We start from the raw sequence: 24,107 nt of genomic DNA on the forward strand, positions 1-24,107 counted from the left end.
AAATCTTATTAAAATAACATAAAGAACATCACATACGTAGGAATAAATCTGCTGAAATTTGTATAAATCCTCTCTACTGAAAGAAAACTACAAAATATTAGTGGGTTAATGTTTAAAGCTCTAAATAAACAGAGGGATACATCATGTGCATGGGTTGGCTGACAATATTGTTATAGATGTCAATTATCAACAAATAAATCTCTAGCTTTAGTGCAATCCTAATCAAAATTCCAGCAGATGGGTGCTGGGTGTGGGTGCAGATTTTTAAGAGTAAATAAAAACTGAGGCACATAATCTAAAATTATATGAAAATACAAAAGGCCAAGAACAGAGAAGAAAGAGGAAATCAGAGTATATACACTGCCAGATAGTAAAACTCCTTAAACTAAAGTAACTTAAGGCAATGTGCTACTAGCATGCAGAGAGAGAAAGAGGCCAACGGAACAGAAGAGAGTCTAGAAATATATTCAAACTTACCATGACACATGAAAAACAGAAATGCCTTGGAAAAAAATTCCATGTAGAAAGATTTCATTCAGACTTTAATAAGGTTTTTTCAATTAACAAAATCAATTACAACAGCAAGTAAATTATATTTCAGTTAAATTCTCTCACAGACTGTATAAAATAGCTTGCAAAAATTATCAGATCTTCTATAAAATCTTTATTTCTTACCTCTCCAAAAGCCCCTCGACCAATCACCTTTAATATTTCAAAGTCTTCTCTATGTAACCGCATCTGTTTCACTTTAGAAGTAAATGGTTTAGCTGAAAACAAAAAGGTGACATCAATTACTTTCTTAATGAAATGTGATACAAATTGGATCTAGATAGTGATATTTCTTGAAAGATAAAAATGAAAATTATGACTAAGAATCAAGCCAAAGTATTTAATAATCTCATAAACTATACTGAGAAAAAATGATTTAATTTCTATACAATGTTTCATTTCTTTTATATGAATTATATTTTTGGTGAGGAAAAATTTTAAACTGCAAATAACATGAAATAATGCAAAGTTTATTCTCATGTTAAACATTCTACATATTCTAACTCAATGCAAGATATATATTTTAACACAAAGATCGAAGAAGTAAAAGCAAATCTCTTGACACTAGAGACAGCTTCAGCAATTCCCACAAAGTAAATATTTCTTTCACACTCATTCATGTATCGATCCTTTTAACATGCCTTTAAGCAAGAGCCTACCTTATACAAAGCATGGTGGCAACTACTGGAGTTTAAAACAAACATGATTACAATATGGTACCTTCATTTAAGAAGTTCTCAGTCTTCAGGAAAGACATTATATGCACACACACATAATTTCTATGTGATAAAAATTTCTAATATAAAGCACTACAGAATCGGTGAGAATGAAATTCTATCTCTCTTATATGAACACCAATGCTTCACAGAGAAAGTGACATTGGAACTGGTCCTTGAGGACTAGGTAGACTTCTGCTACTTTGCCTGGGTTTGCACTGTGGACATTCCTGGTCGAGAGGACAGTAAAAGCAAGTGAAGAGAGACAAGAAAGTGAACTTGTGATAATGGTCTTTGATATCATGCAAGGAACTTTGACAATATAGGGAAAATGCTGACATTTTCTCACACAAAAAGGAGTTAATATGATTAAAAGGTCACTATATATGGGTAGAGATTTCTTCTTCCTACCATGGAGCCAAAGCATGGCAAAATCAAAATATGTATTTCAGCATTAGGAGGGTCAATGAGACACAGCAAGCCTTACAACTTGCTTTTTGGTCTAAAGGGACTTAGCCCTAACTAGTTTAAAGAAGAGGATTATCCTGCATTGCAGAATCCAGTCTAATAGAGATTTCTGCACTGGTGTTTGAGATTGTAAGGAAGGGAAACAGTAGATCTCTATTTTGAATTCACAGAAGAGAAAAGAAGATAAGGAGTTCTCATCGTAGCTCAGTGGTAACAAACCCAAGGAATATCCATGAGAATGCAGGTTCAATCCCTGGTCTCCCTCAGTGGGTTAAGGATCTGGCATTGCTATGAGCTGTGGTGTAGATCGCAGACACAGCTCGGATCCCATGTTGCTGTGGCTGTGGTGTAGGCCAGCAGCTGCAGCTCCGATTCAGCCCCTAGTCCAGGAACTTCCATATGCCCCATACTGCAAGAGAGAGAATAAATAAAATCATGGCAGTCAGGAAGTGAATACTTTGAAATGCCCAAGGCATCTTGGTTTTGAACAAATTAAGAGACTGTGGTGACTGGGAATCAGTCAGGGTCCTAACAGGAAATAAATTATCCCAATCTGAGGAAATTTTACATACAAAAGTACCGGTTAGTCTTAAGGGAATGGCAAGGAACAGTGTAATCATCTTGAGACAACTGCTCTCGCTTTCCTGGCTTGTATACCAGCATATTGGAAATACTTGGTTAATAAGGGTACACATAAAATGTGTAAATTAAAAATAAAGATGTGGAGCCAGCCAGTGTGAGACCAGTGCTGGTTTAACTGCCAACCAGAGCTATACAAAAGCAGCCTAAAGCATAACACTTAGCAGTTCTTTACGTCGTTCATCATCTACCTCACTTTACATTACCCTGACCTTCTCAAGACTCCCAAATAACCCAAACCCATAGAGGATATGCTCTTTATCTTTGTCTCATCCTGACCCTAAATCCAAAAATGACACTTCATTGCAGACAACTATGGTTATTCTTTAGGGCCATACCCACATATGGAGGTTTCCAGGCTAGGGGTCGAATTGGAACTACAGCTGCCCATCTACATCACAGTCACAGCAATGCAGGAGCTGAACCACGTCTGCGACCTACACCACAGCTCACGGCAACGCCGTATCCTTAACCCGCTGAGCAAGGCGAGGGATCGAACCCATAACCTCATGGTTATTAGTCGGATTCATTCCTGTGGTGCCACAATGAGAACTCCAACTATGGTTATTCTTAAAGAATAATTCTATGTATGTATACCTTCCTCTAAGTGATACTTATCTAAAAGGTAAGAAATCTAAATATTTCCTTCCTCCAAAACACTATGGTAAAATAGGAAAAAAAACTATATTTTAAAACTAGAGTTAAGTGAAACACAATTCAGGTAAGTGAATCGTTGTTGAAACAATCTTATAGCCAAGGTACAAAGGGTAACAACAGTCAAAAAATAAATATTATCTTTCCACGCAATAGTATGTGCCCTGAAAGCACCAAGCAACAAGTACTGTTAAATTATACATAACTAGGATTAAGAATTTTGCTGGCTACCCACGTTTTATAGGAGCGTATAATAACATAAATCAAAAGAATAATCTTCTCTTCTTCCTGAAACCTGCTAGTAAAAATCCCATTCTTTTAAAAAAAAAAAAAATCCCATTCTTTTGACATGGAAAAATTATTCTATTTGCAGAATTCAAAAATAAGTTAAGTCACAGATTTCTTCAGAAGGATCGCAGTTTATTATTTATTCAACTCACTCAAGAAGTATCTCTGAATACCCACTGTATGTCAAGCATTTTAAAAGATGGTAGAGGTACAAATACAAAACAGTCCCTGTCCTCAAGTAAACAAATTATGCAATAAGTATCACTATCCCATTTGATATTTTCAATATGGTTGAAGACAAACAGCTAATAAACAATGTGATGCTCGCATTACAAGAAATCAGAGAAATACCAACAAACTTAGTAGGAATACTTTTTATGTAACAATCAAATGTGCCAAAAATAAAAAATCTGAAAACACCAAGTGTTTACAGGAGGGTGACTCACAGGTATCCTCATATATAAGTGATAGGACTGTTAATTACAATCTCTGTGGACAACATGTGGTTTTTCTTTGTCATTCTCTTAACACGGCATTGTACTTAAAGAGATTTTTAGTTGAGTTGCTCCATCTTCGTATACCTTGAAATAAAACTTCATTGGTTATAATACATTTTTAAACATATAGATGAAATTGCTGTGCTTTGATTTTACTTAGGAATTTTTCTTTACTGTTTATAAACAATGTTGGTTTACAATTATCTTTTTTCTGTACTATCTTCATCTGGTTTAGTACCAATGATAAACCAACCTCATTAGTAGCTTCCTCTCCTTCTCTTTTCTCTAAAACAAAATAATCCCAAATTGTTTAAAGATTTCAATGTGAAAAATAAACTACAAAACTTTTAGTTAGAAGACAATAGAGATTATGACTATAAGGTCTGTTAAAAAGTGCTAGTGAAATATCTCATACATGTGTCTTTTTGTTATACTTGATATTTGACTTCTTTCATACTGTCATTTTCATTTTCCTATTTCTACCTGTGACAACTGTACTAGTTATATTGTTCTAAGAAATTACATATTGCATTGAAATTTTCAAATTTACTGGAATAAGGTGAAAATATTATTTTGTTTATAAAACTCCATGAATAGGTTTGGTCCCATTTTTGTTACTAATATTACATATTTTGGTCTATTTTTCATGGTTTTCCCTTATCAATATTGTTTGCATATTTTATAAGTATTTTGTCCAAATATACAATATTTAGATTTTTTTTTTAATTCTGTGGTGGTCTTCCTTCTGTTTTAGTAAGTTCTCCTCTGAATTCACATAAAATTTCAGAAAAAGTAAATAGACGCCAATAGTAACCCTCTACCCCCACCCCACCCCAAAATCAGTATCACCATATTGATATTAGACAAAAGAGATATTAAGCAGGGAGGCTTTAGTAGAATAGAGATTAAAGGAGTCATATATAATGATTAAAAAAAAAAAAAACAGTTGAACTTAACCAGGCCATAATAATACTGAACATGTACACACCCAATAACATAACCTCAAAATATGTAAAGGCAAACTGACAGACACAAAAGAAGAAACATACTTTACCTTTCTAAAGGGAGATTTTACAATCTCTCTCAGCAATTGAGAGTTCAAGCAGACCAAAACAACAAGCAAACAATGTTTTAATGTATTTGAGCAGCATACATTTAATACCCCACCTAAGATTTAAAGAATACAATTTTTAAACACATACTGAACCTCTACAAATATTCATAACATGAGACACATAAAACTACCTCCAACAAAATTCAAAGTGTTGGGAATATAAAAATAAAATTCTGAGTACTGTGCAATTAATACAATTAGATATCAACAGCAGGAATTCCCACTCTAGCACAGCAGGTTAATGATCTGGCATCTCTCTGGTGGCTCAGGTTCCATCCCTGGCTGGCACAGTGGGTTAAGGATCTAGCCTTGCCACCATTTGTGACATAAGTTGTAGCTACAGCTTAAATTCGATCTCTGGCCCAGGAATTTCCACATGCCACAGTTATAGCCCAAAATTTAAAAAAAAATAGGACATCAGTAACAGAAAGACCATCAAGAAAACACACATGCACTGAAATTCAAAAATAATTTTAAAGAAGAAATTAATAAGATAATTAGAAAATATTCAGAACTATATAAACTACTCATCAGGGAGCTCCCACCATGGCTCAGCGGTAAACAAACCCGACTAGTATCCATGAGGACACAGGTTCAATCCCTGGCCTCACTTGGTGGGTAAAGGATCCGGCACTGCTGTGAGCTGTGGTGTAGGTAGCAGATGCAGCTTGGATCCCAAGTTGCTGTGGCTGTGATGTATGCCAGCAGCTACAGCTCCAATGTGACCCCTTGCCTGGGAACTTTCATAGGCCACAAGTGTGGCCCTAAAAAGACAAAAATTTAAATATGTATATATATATATATATATATATATATATATATATACACATACACACACACACACACACACACACACACACTACATATTAAAACTCCTAGAATACAGCCTAAACCAATATTTACGGGGGGGGGGGTCAATATTTACACTGGGAAAAAAGGAAGGCTGAAAATTAACGTGTTAAATATCAACATGAAAGATCAGACCAAGAGAATAAATTCATAGTAGAGGGAAGAAAACAAAAATATAAGGAATAAAATGAAATAGATCAATTCGAAAATAAGCATATAATAGAAAGGGTCAACAAAGCCAAAGGACAATTCATTGAAAACAATAAAAAAAGAAACTAAAGACAGGAAGGAGGAGAAAAGTCAATATTGGAAATGAGAAATTAGATAAAACTACAGATGCTACTGATATTAAACAGATACTAAGGGAATGTCATAAACAATTTAGGGCAATAAATTTGAAAACAAAGACGTGGACAAATTCCTTTAGAAAAAGTAACTGATTTTTTTAAAAAAACTGACAATATGAACTGTCTCAAATTGAATCAACAGCTTAAAAATCTTCCATACAGAAAACACCAATCCTGAACAGTTTTACAAGCAAATTCAACCAAACATATAAGAAAGACGTAATACTCATCTTAAACCAAATTTTCTGAATAATAAGCAGAGGAGAAGCTTTCCAACTCATTTTATCCTAACCTCATACCAAAACTACAGATACTCTTGCTCATTATTATAGGTGCAAAAAGTCTCATCAAATTATCCAACTAAACTAATCAAGCAATGTATAAATAAAATCACATGAGTAAGCTGGGTTTATACCAAGAATTATTCAATAAAATTAAACCATTCAATGGAGTTCCCGTCGTGGTGCAGTGGTTGACGAATCCGACTGGGAACCATGAGGTTGTGGGTTCGATCCCTGCCCTTGCTCAGTGGGTTAAGGATCCGGCGTTGCCGTGAGCTGTGGTGTAGGTTGCAGACGTGGCTCGGATCCTGCGTTGCTGTGGCTCTGGCGCAGGCTGGTGGCTACAGCTCCGATTCGACCCCTAGCCTGGGAACCTCCATATGCTGCAGGAGCGGCCCAAGAAATGGCAAAAAGACAAAAAAAAAAAAAAAAAAAAATTAAAATTAAACCATTCAAGCTATTTTAAAAAACAAATTAGAAATAAAAGGAAATTTCTATGGCCTTATAAAGGATAGCTACAAAAGCAGCAGCAAAACAGTAAATATTACACTTAAAGGTAAAATGTTTAAAACACTCTCTTTAAAATTAGGAAATAAACAAGGATGGATTAACATTAAATTAACTGTTATTATCACTTTCATTTAACATAGTAATAATGATCCAACTGTAGTAAGAAATAAAATACAAAAGAATTGAAAAAGAACAAAGAAAACTTACTATCTGCAGATTATGTGATTTATCTACATAGAAAACTACAAAAAAATCAATATGCATCATTATTATTAATGACTAAGTCAAGGAAACTGCTGCACAGAAATAATATTCGAAGGTTGATTTCATTCCCATACGTCAAAAAACTTTTTTGGAAAATCCTCTAGAACGATTTAAAATGACACTTTCTTTTGGGGGGAGGGGGGTCTTTTTGCCTTTTCTTGAGCCACTCCCTTGGCACATGGAGGTTCCCAGGCTAGGGGTCTAATCGGAGCTGTAGCCACCGGCCTACACCAGAGCCACATCAACGCAGGATCCGAGCCGTGTCTTTGACCTACATCACAGCTCACAGCAATGCCGGATCCTTAACCCACTGAGACAGGCCAGGGATCGAACCTGAAACCTCATCGTTCCTGGTCAGATTCGTTAACCACTGAGCCACCATGAGAACTCCTTAAAATGACACTTTTTAAAACTGATTTACAGTATTATCTTAGTTTCAAATGTATACCATCGTGATCCAGTACTTTTACCAATTACACTCTATTGAGAGTTACTACAAGATAATGGCTATAATTCCCTATACTACACAATGTATTCTTGTTGCTTATCTACTTTATATATTGTAGTTTCTATCTCTCCATCCCCCTAATTGTCTCTTCCCTCCTTCCCTCTCCCACTCTGGTAACCAAATTTTTTTTTCTATCTATGAATCTGTTTCTGTTTTGAATATATGTATGTTTGTATTATTTAGATTCCACCTATAAGTGATATCATACAGTATTTGTCTTACTATGACTTATTTCACTAAGTATAATATTCTCTAGGTCCACCCACACTGGTACAAATGGCAGAACGTCACTCTTCCTCATAGTTGAATAACAGTCTATTGAACTACATCTTCTTGATCCAATCTCTATAATCTCAGATGTTATTTTTCCTCTTCCATTTCTTATTTTGTCTACTTGGGTCCTCTCTTTTTTCAGTGAGCCTGGCTAATGGTTTATCAATTTTATCTTTAAAATAAAAAAAAAAAGGCTCTTGGTTTCATTTTTTCTATTGTTTTTTTTAATCTCTATTTTACCAGTTCCTCTCAGATCCTTATTATTTTCTTCATTCAGCTGACTTTGGGTTTTGTTCTTTTTCTAATTCTATTAGGTGGTAGGTTAGGTTGTTCATTTGAGATCTTTCTTATTTCCTGAAGAAGACTTGTACTGCCATAAACTTCCCTCTTAGAAATGCTGCATCCCATAGATTTTGGAGTATTATATTTCTGTTTTCATTTTTCTCAACATATTTTCTGATTTCATCTTTGAGTTCTTCATTGACCCACTGGTTTTTCAGTAGTATGCTGTTTAGTTGCCATGTGTTCATTCTTTTCCCCTTTTTCTTCTGTACTTAATTTATAGTTTCATATAGCTATGATTGGAAAAAATGCTTGATATTTCTATTCTCATAAATTTGTTGAGACTTATTTTGTAGTCTAGCATGTGATCAGCCCTTTGAACATTCGACGTACACTTGAAAAGAATGTGTGTTCTGCTGTTTGGGGATGGAATGTCCCATAGATATCTATTAAGTCCAACTGATCTATTGTATTATTTAAGATTACTCCTGCCTTATTGATATTCTGCCTGGATGATCTGTTCATTGATGTAAGTGGGGTACTAAGTCCCCTAATATTGCTGTACTACTGTCAATTTCCCCGTTCATGTCTGTCAATATTTGCTTTATATATTTACGTGCTTCTGTAATATGTTAACAAATGTAATATTCTCTTCTTGTATTGATCCCTTATCTTATATCATGCTCTTCTTTGTCTTTTGTTACAGACTTTGTCTGAAAGACTATTTTGTCTGATAGGAGTATTACTAGCCCTACTTCCTTGCAATTTCTGTTTTCATGAAGTACCTTTTCCATACCCTCACTTTCAGCCTGTGTGCCTGTAACCCTGAAGTGAGTCTCTTCTAAGCAACATAATGAAAAGTCTTTTTTTTTTAATCAAATCAGCCTATGTCTTCTGATCAGAGTATTTAGTCCAACATTTAATTATTGATACATATGTACTTACTACCACTTTATTACTTGTTTTCCAGTTGTTTATCATCTAAAAAAGATATTTATAATGGAACTTTTTAAAAGACCTACCAATAATTGTAACAAAAGATGCATATCCCCTTAATATACTACAAATGTTTACTGATAAATGTTAAAGACCCAATAAAAGGACTTGGACAGGAAGTCTCAATACCATAAAAGGTCGATTCTCTCCCAAATCTGCAATTTCATGCAATTACAATAAAAGTCCCAACCAGGGTCTTCATGAACTTGACAAGATAATTCTAAAACTTATTAAGGATGAGCACAAGGCACAAGATTAATGAAGATATTGTTGACAAAGACAAACAAGACAGAAAAAGAATGACTTTAACTATTAAAATAACCAAGAATTACAATAAGACTATAGTAATTAAAACAGTATGTATTGGCAAGAAGATGAACTGACCAAAGGAACAGAAAAGAAAGTCCAGAAGCAAACTCATATATGTACAGATATGATTTATAATAGTACGGGCACTGCACAATGGTGGGGAATTAACAGATGATATTGAGACAAAGGTCATTTTCAGGAAAAGAATACAATTACACTTCTGCATATTATTCCAAAAAAAATAAAATAAAATCACTAATTCAAAAAAGTATATGCACCCCTATGTTTATTGCAGCATTATTTACAATAGCCAAGATGTAGAAGCAACCTAAGTATCCAACAACAGATAAAGAAGCTCCACACGATGGAATATTACTTAACCATAAAAAAGAATGGAATTTACAACAACACGGATGGATCTAAAGGGTATTATGCTAAGTGAAAAAAATCAGAGAGAGACAAATACATGATTTCACTTATATGTGGAATCTAAAATACAAAAGAAGGAGTTCCCGTCGTGGCGCAGTGGTTAACGAATCCGACTAGGAACCATGAGGTTGCGGGTTCGGTCCCTGCCCTTGCTCAGTGGGTTAATGATCCGGCGTTGCAGTGAGCTGTGGTGTAGGTTGCAGACGCGGCTCGGATCCCGTGTTGCTGTGGCTCTGGCATAGGCCGGTGGCTATGGCTCCGATTCGACCCCTAGCCTGGGAACCTCCATATGCCGCGGGAGCGGCCCAAGAAATAGCAACAATAACAACAACAACAAAGACAAAAGACAAAAAAAAAAAAAAAAAAAAAACAAAACAAAACAAAAGAAACAAACATAAAACAGAAACAGACTCATAGAGAGAAAACAAACAGGTGGTTGCCAGAGGGGAGAGGGGTAGGAGGATGACAGTAATCAATGATGGAGATGAAGAGGTACAAACTTTCAAAATAATTAAGTCATGGGGATTTAATGTACAGCATAGGGAATAGATCAGTAACACTGAAATAACCTTATATGGTAACAAGAGTAACAAGGCACATCATGGTGATCATTTTGTAATGTATAAAAATACCAAGATGCCAGGAGTTCCCATCCTGGCTCAGTGGTTGACAAATCCGACTAGGAACCATGAGGTTGCAGGTTCGATTCCTGGCCTTGCTAAGTGGGTTAAGGACCCAGCGTTGCCATGAGCTGTGGTGTAGGTCGAAGACGTGGCTGGGATTCCACATTGCTGTGGCTCTGGTGTAGGCTGGTGGCTGCAGCTCCAATTAGACCCCTAGCCTGGGAACCTCCATATGCCGCGGGAACGGCCCTAGAAAAGGCAAAAAGACAAAAAAAAAAAAAAAAAAAAAAAAAGTCAAGATGCCATACATCTGAAACTAACATAATATCTCAAGTCAATAATACTTCAATTTTTTAAAACTCAGGCAATTTCCTGACTGTTTTTATTAATGATGGTAAGAATTTAGGACATTTTTGTGTGCAAGGTCCAGAGAAAATCAATAATAAGGAATCACGTATTTTCAATAAGATATAAAATAATGATACAAGTAATTTAAATATGGGTTGACAGACTAAAAGAATAACCCAATTAACTTGAAGATTTTTCAATTTCAAACTCCAAGCCATCTTACTAAGATACATCATCTATACAGAATAATTTTTTGTTCATAATGCAGCAACTGAGTAAAATAATTCCACATAAGAGTTCTTCTGTTTTTTTATATCATACTCATGAATTTTCTATTTCTGCAGAAAAAAAATTTTTAATTTAACCCTAAAATTGTGTTAATAATAAAGTAAAATTATTCTGAGATACCATTTCTCACCTATAATAACTACAAAATTAAACAGCTTAACAAAAATGCTTCATTAATAGGCTACAGAGGAATAAAAACATTCTTACACTACTGTCTGAAATGCAAAATGGCAACATTTCTACAGACAGGAATTTGGCAATATCTAACAAAACTACATATACATTTACTCTCTTAGTTATCTCAATCCTAGAAATCTACCCTGAAGATACAACTCTAACAATATAAAAATACACATGCATTATTATTTATAATTACAAAATATTCAAAACAATCTAAATACCAAAACATGGAGAAATATTTGAATAAATTATGACACACACATGAGATACTGTATAGCCATTACTTTTAAAAAAAAAGAATGAAGATGATCTCTATAAACTGATGATGGAATGATTTCTAAGACATATTAAGTGGGGAAAAAAAAGTCCAAAATAACATATAAAGTGCACCACACTTTAAAATTACAAGTATGTATGTCCTTAGTTCTACAAAAAGAAGTTAAAAGAGATTACCTACAAAGTATGAGTAGGGATGAAGTGGAAGGAATAGAGAGGTAACAAGTGACAGTGACAGTCTGGGATACTATTTTGTTTCTATGTATGTAATTTTAGCCTTCAAAAGAATAACATAACCACAAGAGATTTTCTTTTAAAAAAAGAATTTATTCAAGTAACTTTAGAACAAGGTATTTGAAATATATACCTTCAGTCTAATGACAAAAAAATACAAAAAACTTGAACTCTCCTTAGATTGGTTCTCTGCAACAGTCAGTATCAATTACGAAGTACTATTTTATATATACTCTAGTTAATTAAACAAATGAATAATATACCTGTTGCTGGGAGCCTTGGTTCCCAAGGTGAAAAAATACCAATATGGGGGAAATAGGCATCAAGAAAGAATCCTCTAGTGTTAAGTCAGAATATACAGTATCAATATAAACTCATACATGCATACATACCATAACATACTAAAGGCACTGAAGAAGCATGACATATAAGCATTACATACAAGCAATTCAGCAGCAATGATCACACTTAACATCCAGATACAGTTTCTATTTACCAACCTTCACCTAAAGGAAACTAGGTTACCGGGAGGAATAGCACATTACGATAATGGACAAACGACATCATGTGCCTTCTAGTACGAAGCACTGAGAATGAACACAATAACACTTATGACTACATGCCAAAGACAGATGACTCTAATCACAAGGAAATAATCAAACTACCTAATGTGTAAATCTTAAAATCAAGGCATTAGTATAAGAACTGATCTCCTCTGCTGTACAGAAGAAAACTGACAGAATGATGTAAACCAACTATAATGGAAAAAATAAAAATCATTAAAAATTTTTTAAAAAGAACTGGTGTCACATACTGAAATGAGACAGAAGAAGAAACAAACATAAAGGGTTATTCAAAACATAAGAGAAAATATTAAAACACAAGTCTAATACAACATTAATAAAAAGAGAAAAAATAATCATCTACAACAATGTAGAAGGACCATTTGATAGAATTGACACTTTTTTCTTTTTTTTTCCAACACCCTTTCATGATTAAAAAAAAAATTCTATGAGCTCTGAATACAAGAGAAGTTCCTTAACATATGATAAATTCCAGGTATGAAATGCCCAGAGCTAACATCATACACAATGGGGAAAGACTAAAAACTTTTATCCTAAGATTAAGAACAAAGATGCCAGCTATACCAACTTCCACTCAATATAGTACTAGAAGCTCTAATCATAGCAATTAGGTAATAACAAAAAGAAACAAAAGGCATCCAAACTGGAGACGAGGAAGTAAAATTATCTGTTTGTAGATGACATGATCTTATAAGAAGAAAATGCTAAAGAAATTTTAAAAAAAACTGTTAGAGCTTATAAATGAATTCAGCAAAGATGCAGGATATAAAATCAATACACAAAACAGAGCTGTATTTCTTGCTTTCCTACATGATTCCATTTAAATGAAACAGAGAAACCTACAGAGACAGAAAGCAGACTAGTGTTGCCTAAGACTAGGGGGTAAGGGGTATTGTCAAGCAACTGCTAATAGATAGGGATTTCTTTAGGGGATAATAAAAATGTTCTAAAACTGAGTTGAGGTGATGGCACAACTCTTGTGAATATACTAAAAACACTAAACTGTACACTTTTAAGTGGGTGAATGTCATAGTATACAAATTACATCTCAATAAAGTTACTTTTAAAAAATCACCTGAAAAGAAAAAAAAAATGGAGTTCCTGTCCTGGCTCAGTGGTTCACAAATCCAACTAGGAACCATGAGGTTGCAGGTTCGATCTCTGACCTTGCTCAGTGGGTTAAGGATCTGGCGTTGCTGTGAGCTGTGGTGTCGATTGCAGATACTGCTTGGATCCTGAGTTGCAGTGGCTCTGGCGTAGGCCAGCGGCTATAGCTCCAATTAGACCCCTAGCCTGGGAACCTCCATATGCAGTGGGTGCGGCCAAAGAAATGGCAATTAGGCGGGGGGGAAAAAAAATCACCTGGGAGTTCCCTTTGTGGCTCAGTGGTTAACAAATCCGACTAGAAACCATGAGGTTGTGGGTATGATCCCTGGCCTTGCTCAGTGGGTTAAGGATTTGGCATTGCCGTGAGCTGTGGTATAGGTCGCAGACACGGCTCGGATCCCACATTGCTGTGGCTCTGGCGTAGGCCGGCGACTACAGCTCTGATTAGACCTCTAGCCTGGGAACCTCCATATGCAGCGGGTGCGGCCCTAGAAAAGACAGAGAAAAAAAAAAAAATCATCTGCATTTCTATACACTTGCAATAAACTATCCAAAAGGAAATTTTTTTCAATTCATCTGCAATAGCATCAAAAGAATAAAATAAGAATAAATATAATCAAAGAGATGAAGGACCTATACACTGAAAACTACAAAAATTGCTGAAAGAAATTAAAGAAGACCTACATAAAGGAAAAGACATCCCATATCCATAGATTGGAAGACTTAATGTTAAGATGACAATGCTACCTGAAGCAATCTACTGATTCAATGTAATCTCTATCAAAATTGCAACATAATAACTTTTTCACCATAATAACTTTTATTAACATCCACCCTCTTCAACAGAGTTCACATTCTTTTAAGTTGTTCTTAATGATGACATCTGTAACAGCATCAAAAACAAACTGCATGTTCTTAGTGTCTGTGGCACAGGTGAAGTGGGTATAGATCTCCTTGGTATCTTTTGCAACAGCATTTTCTACAGAAATAGAAAAATTCATCCTAAAATTCATATGGACTCTCAACAGATCCTGAATAACCAAAACAATCTTGAAAGAGAAAAACAATATTGCATTATGTCTGACTTCAAAACTTACTACAGGAGTTCCCGCTGTGGTGCAGTGGAAATGAATCTGACTAGGAACCATGAAGTTGAAGGTTTGATCCTTGGTCTCGCTCAGTGGGTTAAGGATCTGGCATTGCCATGAGCTGTGGTGTAGGTTGCAGACACAGCTCAGATCCTGCATTGCTATGACTGTGGTGTAGGCTGGCAGCTGTAGCTCCAATTCGACCCCTAGCCTGGGAACTTCCAAATGCCGTGAGTGTGGCCCTAAAGCAAAAACAAAACAAACTTACTACAAAGGTAGAGTAATCAAAACAGCAATGTACTGGCAAAGAATAGACATGGAGAATAACAGAATAAAATAGAAAACCCGTGGGAGTCGCCTGATGGCTTAGTGGATTAAGGATCTCAAATGGTTACTACCGCGGTTCAGGTTCTGCTGTGGTGTGTATTCGATCTGTGGCCAAAGAACTTCCGCATGCTTCAGGCACAGCCAAAGCAAACATTCCACCACAAGGCTAAATTGAGAGAGAAAATGAGTTCTGCAGAAAGATAGAAAGCACATAGATGAAAAGAACAGATGAATGGCAAGTATTTATTATTCCCATTTTACAGAAAACAGGTTCAGAAAGGTAACATAAATTGCAGAAGATTGTATTACTAATAAGCAGTACTAATAGGATTGAAACTGATCTGTCAGACTCCAAGGCCTTTCCAATGTAACATGTCTCTTCTTCCCAGAAGTTTTGAAATTAACACAGATGCTGGAATTAAGAAAATCAAATATGAAATAATTCTAAGTTTGAAAAAACGTTTTGAAGTTGGAAAGAAGCATGTTTCTATCCAAGACCCTTGCTCACTGCCTGGTTCACTGTTCACTACTGAATGAATGGATAAATGAATAACTCTAAAGTAAAAAGAATTCAAAGTTCCAAAAGAAACGCCAGGTATACTCTGCAGGGCATACCATTTTCCCTGTTGAATGTAGCCCAAGTTCTAAACACAGGGTCTCCTCCGACCCTCCCCTCCAGACCACCTCCAGGTAATATCTGGACCTCAAGGGTCTGCTGGTTTCAAGCCACTGGAAATTGCTACCATAGCTTGAGAAAGGAACCTAGTTAGTGGTTCGAATAGACAAAGAAAGTGGAAAGTGAGAAGATGAGGAATAAGACAGAGACGGAGCCTGAAAGCAGAAAGAGGCCTAGATGAGAAGAGGGAGTAGAGCAAGAGATTTTAACCTTCCTTTAATCCATGATTCTGCTTCTTCCCTTTGCTCTCAAATTTCTCCAGGGAGTGTCCATTCTTCCATTTTTCCTCCCCCTTATCCCTCCCACCACATGTCCTTCAATTATGGATGCTGATGCTAATCTTCAGTGGAGGAACATGAGAACTAGGGACCAATGCTAAGGCAGGGAATGAGACTAACCCATGCAGAAGAGAAGGGGGAAGAGAAACATGAGGGAGCAATGATGACAAAAGAATAGTTAACTGAAGTCACATCAAATCTTTTATCAATTTTATAAGGTCTTATGTCTATGTTTTACAAATAAAATATATTGTGTACTTTTGAATTAACATATAGTAAAAGATTATGAAATATACTGTGACTATGACTATATACCAGTCATCTGTACAAAGAATAAAATTATGAGTGGTATGTTTATAAGGATTTTAGCAATGATAGAGTCTTAAGGACAAGTGTGAAATTGTGCTATTCACTTTTAAGCACCCAAAATAGTATTTTTGACAGAGTAATTTTTAATTTTTTAAATAAGTGACTACTGGAAGGAGTTTCAAAATAGTTCATATGCATATATGGTTTTGACATCTTAGTAAGCAAAAATAACATAGATCCACACGTGTAAAACCATGCAAAAAACACACAGAAATGCTGAACAAGAAACAAGAACAAAAAATTAGAAATATACATTCAAACTCAAAAAAGAGAGAGACAAACAAAGGGAAATCCATAAGAGCCAGAAATAAAGAAGTCCAATCAAAACACAGGAGCAGATGCTGCAAAAAGCATAAGGGAACACCAGTCCTGGGCATAGTCACTAATAGATCCACAGGAAATGAGGTACTGCTGGTGACCTAAGAGGGACAGAAGACTAGAATCCATACCCCTAATTAAGGCCAGGACTCAGGATCCTCTCTCCACGTAAGGGAATAACAAAAATCCTGATTCTTGGTTAGGGGAGCAACCCAAGATGGAGTGGTGAGTAGTGTTAAAAGGAAGCACATTAAGAGTTTAGAGTCTGGGAGTTCCCGTCGTGGGGCAGTGGTTAACGAATCCGACTAGGAACCATGAGGTTGCGGGTTCGGTCCCTGCCCTTGCTCAGTGGGTTAACGATCCGGCGTTGCCGTGAGCTGTGGTGTAGGTTGCAGACGTGGCTCAGATCCTGCGTTGCTGTGGCTCTGGCGTAGGCCGGTGGCTACAGCTCTGATTCGACCCCTAGCCTGGGAACCTCCATATGCCACGGAAGCGGCCCAAAGAAATAGCAAAAAGACCAAAAAAAAAAAAAAAAAAAAGAGTTTAGAGTCTGAATCTACACCACTCATGCAGTAAAGGAATCCTCAGGCAAGAAATCAATACTAAATCTAGTCCCACCCCACAGAGAAAAGCACTCAGAGAGAAGAGAACTTGACCCAGGAAAATCTGTGCCCATCAGAAGTGAGTTCACCATATAAACATTTAAACCACATGAGGAAATAAGCCCACCATAACGTAAAGTTGGCAACTGAAACGAACAGGAACATCACTACCCCCAAGAACTCAGGAGGATAAATAGTACAACCTGAAAAACACCATAAAATAAGTGGGTAATGATGACTAAGAGATAGAATACAAATGACAAAACAAATATGAAAGTTTACAAAATAAAACGTCAAGTAATTAGTCAGTGAAATTTAATATTACCTTAATTCATAATATGCATATATGATAAAATAAATTTAAGTCACCAATTTACTTCTCTATATACTGTTTTTAACAATTCAAACTTTATTAAAGAAAAAAAACCACTCTGAATCAATAACTCAAAGAGGGGGGCATTTATAGGAAGATCACCGATCCCTTCAAGAATATAGTGTAAATCTATGAACTCATCCTAAGAAAAAGCATATATACCTTAAATGTTATACATCATATAAAAAGATTACTAGATACTTCATAAACCTAGATGAAATCATGTCCTAAAGGATACTGAGTACATAGACATATTAAACTAATTTACATATATCATCACAGAAAATATCTCCTGGTTTAAAAAAAAATAGCCTTTTAAAACATAGGACAGCCTGAGAATGCCATTTTCCACATCCCCAGCATCAATGAATTCTACTTCCTACGCCATACTAGAAGGAACTAGGAATAAGGAACTTAGAATATGATGTTCAAATGGCACATGTTTATAAACATCTTTCTTCACAAAATCTTTCTTTAAAGTAAAAGCAGGTAGTGAGTCACATTTGTCCAATGGTGTCATAGTTTCCTGAACCAACAAAACAATTAAACAGAAATAAGTTCAGTAAAAGGCCCACAATTATGCGAAAAATTTAATGTAAAATCAAAGTGGAAATTCCATTCAGTGGCAGAAAGATGATCTATGTGGGAGGAAAAAAATCAACTCAATTCATACAACTCAAAAAATAATACCATAATTAAAGAAATAAATGTTTGTAAAAATGGTAGTACTAATAGAGAAAATAAAGTAATACATTCGCGTAATCTTGTAGTGGAGAAGACTTCTTAGCAAAACAGAGCCATACAGCCAGAAGCCATAAAGTGCTAGATTTACCTACATAAAAATTTAAGTCTTCTACCCAGAAAAAAAACTTAAGTCTTAAGTTTAAGTTTAAAGAGATTTTTTTTAAATAGTGAAAAACATATTTATAAATTACACTTATTTAACAAGAATATATAGAACAGATAGTTTTACACACCAACAAGAAAAAAACTAACATTAAAAAAGTGAGCAGAGTATATGAATGAATAGTTTAAAAAAAATAAGAAAAATGGAAGGATATAACATGGAACAATAAAAAAGACAACACACCAAAATGTGTGGAATGTACCTACAGTGTACTTAGAAATCTAAAGACAAATGCTAAGAATTAATGAGTTAATCAAACACCTTTAAAAAATGGGGAAAAGAATAAAAGTAAATGAAAGAAAACAACATAGATGAGAGGAGAGATTAACAGAAAATAGAGAAAATCAACATTACAAAAAGTTGATTATTTCACAAGACTGACACAACTCTAAAAAGAGACCAAGAGAAGACATAAATAAGCAAAATTATAAATAAGAAAATGTACACAATTACTCCTATTAAGATATTAAGCAGAAAATCATTATTTCAAATGTATGTCAATAAATTTTAACATTAAAATCAAAGTGAGAAAATTCCTAGAAAAACTCTACCTGTCCAATGACACGGTAAGTAATAGAAAACCTGAATAATCCTATACCTGATAAAGAAACTGAATCCCTACTTTAAAATATCTCAAGAAAGAAAACTCCAATAATTAGGTAGATTTGTCACATAATTCTTCCAAACTTTCAAATATATAAGGTAGTTATAACACCAGTATTACATAAGGGAATAATTTTTTTCAACTTGTTTTGCATGGCCAGCAGAATCTTGATACCAAAACTTTACATGGACAACATAAGGAAAGAAAATTATAAGCTAATCTCTCTTGCGTACACAATGTGAAAAATTGTAATTAAAGCACTAGTGAATCAAATTCAGAAACATATACTATATATCACAACTAAGTTGGGTTTGATATAGAAATGCGGAACTGACTCTATATTCAAACTTCAATGTTTACCACTATATAAATGGAATAAAGATGAAAAATTATGTAATTATCCCAACAAATTGTTTTAAAAAATGATAAAATTCAATACAAATTTATATTAAAAAAACAAAAAACTTAAAACCTCTTAGAAAACTAGGAATAGATACACTGGCTAAAACTCTTAAATAGCTAGTTTTTAAGTCAACTTCTAAAGCCATATTGCCAGGGACAAAATTCAAAGCTAAACTACTCAAAATGACTCTAAAACCCAGGCTTTTCTCATAACACTCTAGCAGTAGTCATAAAATATTTTTATTCACATACTATCTCTACAAAGATTTTGAAAAACAATGTAACCCTTTGAACAGTTTTAAATTACAGCTCAAATAATTATAGGTTTAATGGTTGTAAATGATGTAATTTCCCATGTGTTTCATATTGCATCTATGCTTTAAATAGAATTCTATTAAAACCTGGAATTTATGAAAATTTATGGGAAATGTCCACCATGTAATCTATTTGGCAAAAGCAAGCCTCACTGTTAAACCGATCTTCAAAATAAGACTTATTTTCTGTTAGAAAGATGTGACTTTGATTTTTAACTCAAATGAATGTGTTATTACATAGCCCAATATCAGCCATTTTGCTTCAGAGTTTTCAGAAAGATGATGGAGGAATTTCCACTGTGGCTCAGCAGGTTAAGGACCCGACATTGTCTTCCCGAGGATGCACGTTCCCTGGCCTGGCTCAGTGGGTTAAGATTCGGGTGTTGCTGCAAGCACAGATGGGGCTCGGATCTCTTGCTGCTGTGGCTGTCATGCAGGCCTCAACTGCAGCGCAGATTCACCCCAGCCCAGGAACTTCCTTCCATATGCTGCAGGTGCAGAAGGAAGGAAGGAAGGAAGATGGATGATAGAGCTTTGCAACTAGTTTATAAGCTAGTGAAATGAAACACCTGCTTCAATACTTTTTATAGAAGCTTTTCGTTTTGCTTTCCTTTGGGAGCTATGTATTCTCAAATAGGCTTTTTCTTTTGCACCCAAGAGATTTCCACAATCTAAAGCATGCAACATTTGAGACAATGAGTATGTCTTTATTTTATAAAGTGGGAGATGAGGAGTTACGAAATGACAGTGGGAAAACAGGCTTCAGAGTGTTCTCAAACAGATGGATTTAGAAAAGAATACTTAAGGAAGGTGAAGATCTGAAATGATTCCCGATTAACCATGTGTAACGCCCCCCCATAATGCCTTCATGTGCCAGTGTACAGATAATTCAGCCTGAAGACTATTACACTAGATTATCATAATCCTGAGCTTTAAGAGATTTTTTAAGTAAAATTAACAATTTGTATTTTAACAGAAAACACTTTAATCTGATTTTAACTGACTCTCAGATGTAAGTGGCAGCTGATATCTTAAAAAATAGAGTATCTTAGAGGCTTTGTTTTCTAATAGGGATCATTTGCAATGCGTGAGGAGGGTGGTTTTGGCTAGGGGTAGGGGTCATTTTCTGAGCCCTGCCCTCTTCTCCACACTCTAAGGTAAGCATGCCACCCAGGGACCCCATGACTGCAGTCTCAGGGTATCGGAACTATTTCTCAGGGCCAGGACTGCCTCTGAGGTTCCCTGGGACAAGACTTGCTGCTACCGGTGGCCAAGGCTCCATAAGCAACTGTCTAGTGCCTGCTCCAAAGTCCAGATATAGTGCCAGGCCTGCTGCTCCCCCGCTCACCCAGTCTCCCAAATTCCAGTCCTCCATGCCCCCTATTTGGTATTTCTATGCCATGTGAGATGAAGAATGCTGAGCCATGTGAGAAACTAGGCCAAACCAAACTAGAAAAGTCAGTCTGGTGCCCTATCAAAACCTCATTTATGCTGCAATTAAAAGAAAAAAAATTTAAGTCCTTTTAATCATTAGAATTCTTTTCTCTGGCTGCTCTGATTTTACCCAAAACCAGGTTGGGGTAGGCAGGCTGAGAGCCCTGGACCCTCAGCCCTTCCTCTGTGTAACTACTCCCCCTTCCAGGCATGCCTGGGGAACTTCAAGGCTTCTCAGAACAAAGCTCGTAAGGGCATCAGAAGACTGAGTTCCCCAAGCTGGGGATGGAGGCAGTCAGCCAGCCAAGAGCCCACAGCCTCATCCCAGCCCTTGCAATTCTGAGCGAGGGACCTGCCTTGGACCCCAAGGCCCACTAGACATGAGGCCCTCAAAAGCGGCTAACCCAGGGCTGCGAGAAGCAGCTGATAAGTCTCCAGACCTGCACTGAGCCAGAGGCAGTGGGACCTCGAAGCTCTGCCCTGAGCACTCCTGCCAGAGACAGAGTTTTAGCGAGTACTCAGAGGCTGACAAGTCAGAGTCTGATAACAAAGCCTGATGCAGGGAAAAGGAGTGTGACAGGGTTAAACCACTACCAAGAGGCTCAGAAAACCTGAACTTCTCTGGACCTGCCAGAAACTCAAAAGTAACCCTGGGCAGGAAACGTCCCTTAGTAAAAAGGGGGCGGGAGAAAACCCAGTTGGTGCTGGGTAAAACCAAAGGAGCCAGCCAGAAAAGAAAGTTCTAATAACCAAAAGGAAAAGAAAAATTTAGAATGAATGAGCAAATATTGCTTAAGAGTGCAATATTAATATTCTTATGGTGAGAAAAACAGTTTTCTGGTAATTACTATTTTTATGGCTCCTAAGCAGCACTTCCAAGGAGTTTAAACTAAAATTAAACAGTTGTTTATATAATATCCTAAAATATCTGTACAGAAAATAGCAGGATCACATCCAGTGTTTACATACATATTACATACATGTGACAGAATTTTTATGACAGCCAAGTGAAAAGGACAATAAAATTTCTCCAGCACAACACTGTAGCAGTAATGCAACCTCTGTTATTACCTGCAGCATCTATGATCTTCCTTACTACAGTTATTTTTAAATACAGATGATAATTTTTTTAAATATTTAAAATAGTACTACTACTTGCTTAGGAGCAGGTAAAAAGCAAACTGCAGAAAGGCACAGCTTTACCTCACATTTTGCTAGTGGTCTTACATTTACTCAAGTGTAGAGCCAGTGATTTAAGCCAGTCAAAAAAGGACATATACTATGGTTACCGAAGGGGAAAACATGCAGGGAGAGAGGGGGGTGTAGCAGGAGAAGCAGGGATAAGTTAGGAGTTTGGGATTGACATATGCACACTACTATAGCACAGATAACATTCTCAGTGTCGTGTAATAACCTATACGGGGAAAGAATATGAAAAGAAATGGATATATATATATATATATATATATATGTAACTGCTGTACTACACTGTACACCTGAAACTAACACAACTTTCTAAGTCAATACTCCAATAAATTTAATTAAAACATAAAAATTAAAAAAATAAGATTCAAAAAAAGGACAAATACTATGATTCTACTCATATGAGGTACTTAGAATAGTCAAACTCACAGACAGACAATAGAATGGTGGTAGCCAGGAGGCGGGAGTTAATGGAAGTTATTTTTAATGGGTATGATTTGGGAAGATGAAAAAAGTCTATTAATGACAGTAGTGCTGATTGCATAACAATGTGAATGTACTTGATGCCACTGTACACTTAAAAATGGGTTAACGAATCTGACTAGGAACCATGAGGTTGCGGGTTTGGTCCCTGCCCTTGCTCAGTGGGTTAAGGATCCGGCATTGCCGTGAACTGTGGTGTAGTTTGCAGACGCGGCTCGGATCCCAAGTTGCTGTGGCTCTGGCGTAGGCTGGTGGCTACAGCTCCGATTGGACCCCTAGCCTGGGAACCTCCATATGCCGTGGGAGCGGCTCAAGAAATGGCAAAAAAGACAAAAAAAAAAAAAAAAAAAAATGGTTTAAAAGGTAAATTTTATACGTATTTTCCTGCCTTTTTTTTTTTTTTTTGTCTTTTTAGGGCAACACTCGCAGCATTCCTGGTAATGGAAGTTCCCAGGCTAGGGGTTAAATTGGAGCTACAGCTGCTGGCCTACACCATAGCCACAGCAATTCAGGATCCGAGCCAAGTCTGCGACCTACACCACAGCCCACGGCAACACCAGATCCTTAAGCGAGGTCAGGGATTGAACCCGCGTCCTCATGGGAGGAAAAATTTTACATTGAGAAACTTCTACCCACTGACTTAATCTTTCCTGCAATTAAATAAATTTTCCGTTATTCTATTTTAGTGACAAAATATCAGTGCTCTAAGGCATACGACTTAAAATGTATATACTGATGCAACAGCAATGTCCTGAAAAGATATACATAAATTAGTCTCAGAAATATTTTTGCAAGCAAACATTAATAAATCTGCTGATATTAAATGATATAGAAAGTTTTATATAGGCTTTCTAAATACAAATAAACAAGAGAAAAATAAATGAGTAAAAAGTATTTAACCCACCATAAAAATGAAAGGTTTCATATGCCACTACAAAAATACTTTAATATCTAGTAAGAGCTTATACAAATCTTGTCTTACCACTCTTTGAGTAAAAAAACAGCAAATATATCTAAGAACCAAGTAGGAAGATTCTATTTATGATGAAAATGTTATACTGCAAGTGTGTTTACTTTCAAAATGCTTTACTAGCTGGTTTTAAGTAACTAATGAAC

The 24,107-nt window shown here is 35.9% G+C and overlaps 1 protein-coding gene across 21 annotated transcripts in view; it reads right to left on the minus strand.

The window, feature by feature from the left end:
- The window catches only part of CDC42BPA (CDC42 binding protein kinase alpha), a 290,122-nt gene that overhangs the window by 233,098 nt on the left and 32,917 nt on the right, over window positions 1-24,107 (minus strand). For all 21 annotated transcript variants that reach the window (XM_021064440.2, XM_021064437.2, XM_021064439.2 and 18 more), the window contains exon 2: window positions 676-767. In XM_021064440.2, the coding sequence (XP_020920099.1) occupies window positions 676-767 (92 nt within the window). The remainder of the gene's footprint in view (window positions 1-675; window positions 768-24,107) is intronic.

The sequence above is a fragment of the Sus scrofa genome, chromosome 10, assembly GCF_054392235.1.
Source record: "Sus scrofa isolate SSC_HxYL_T2T_F1_AM1 chromosome 10, Sscrofa_HxYL_maternal_Yorkshire_Landrace_v2.0, whole genome shotgun sequence".
Taxonomy (NCBI): Eukaryota; Metazoa; Chordata; class Mammalia; order Artiodactyla; family Suidae; genus Sus; species Sus scrofa.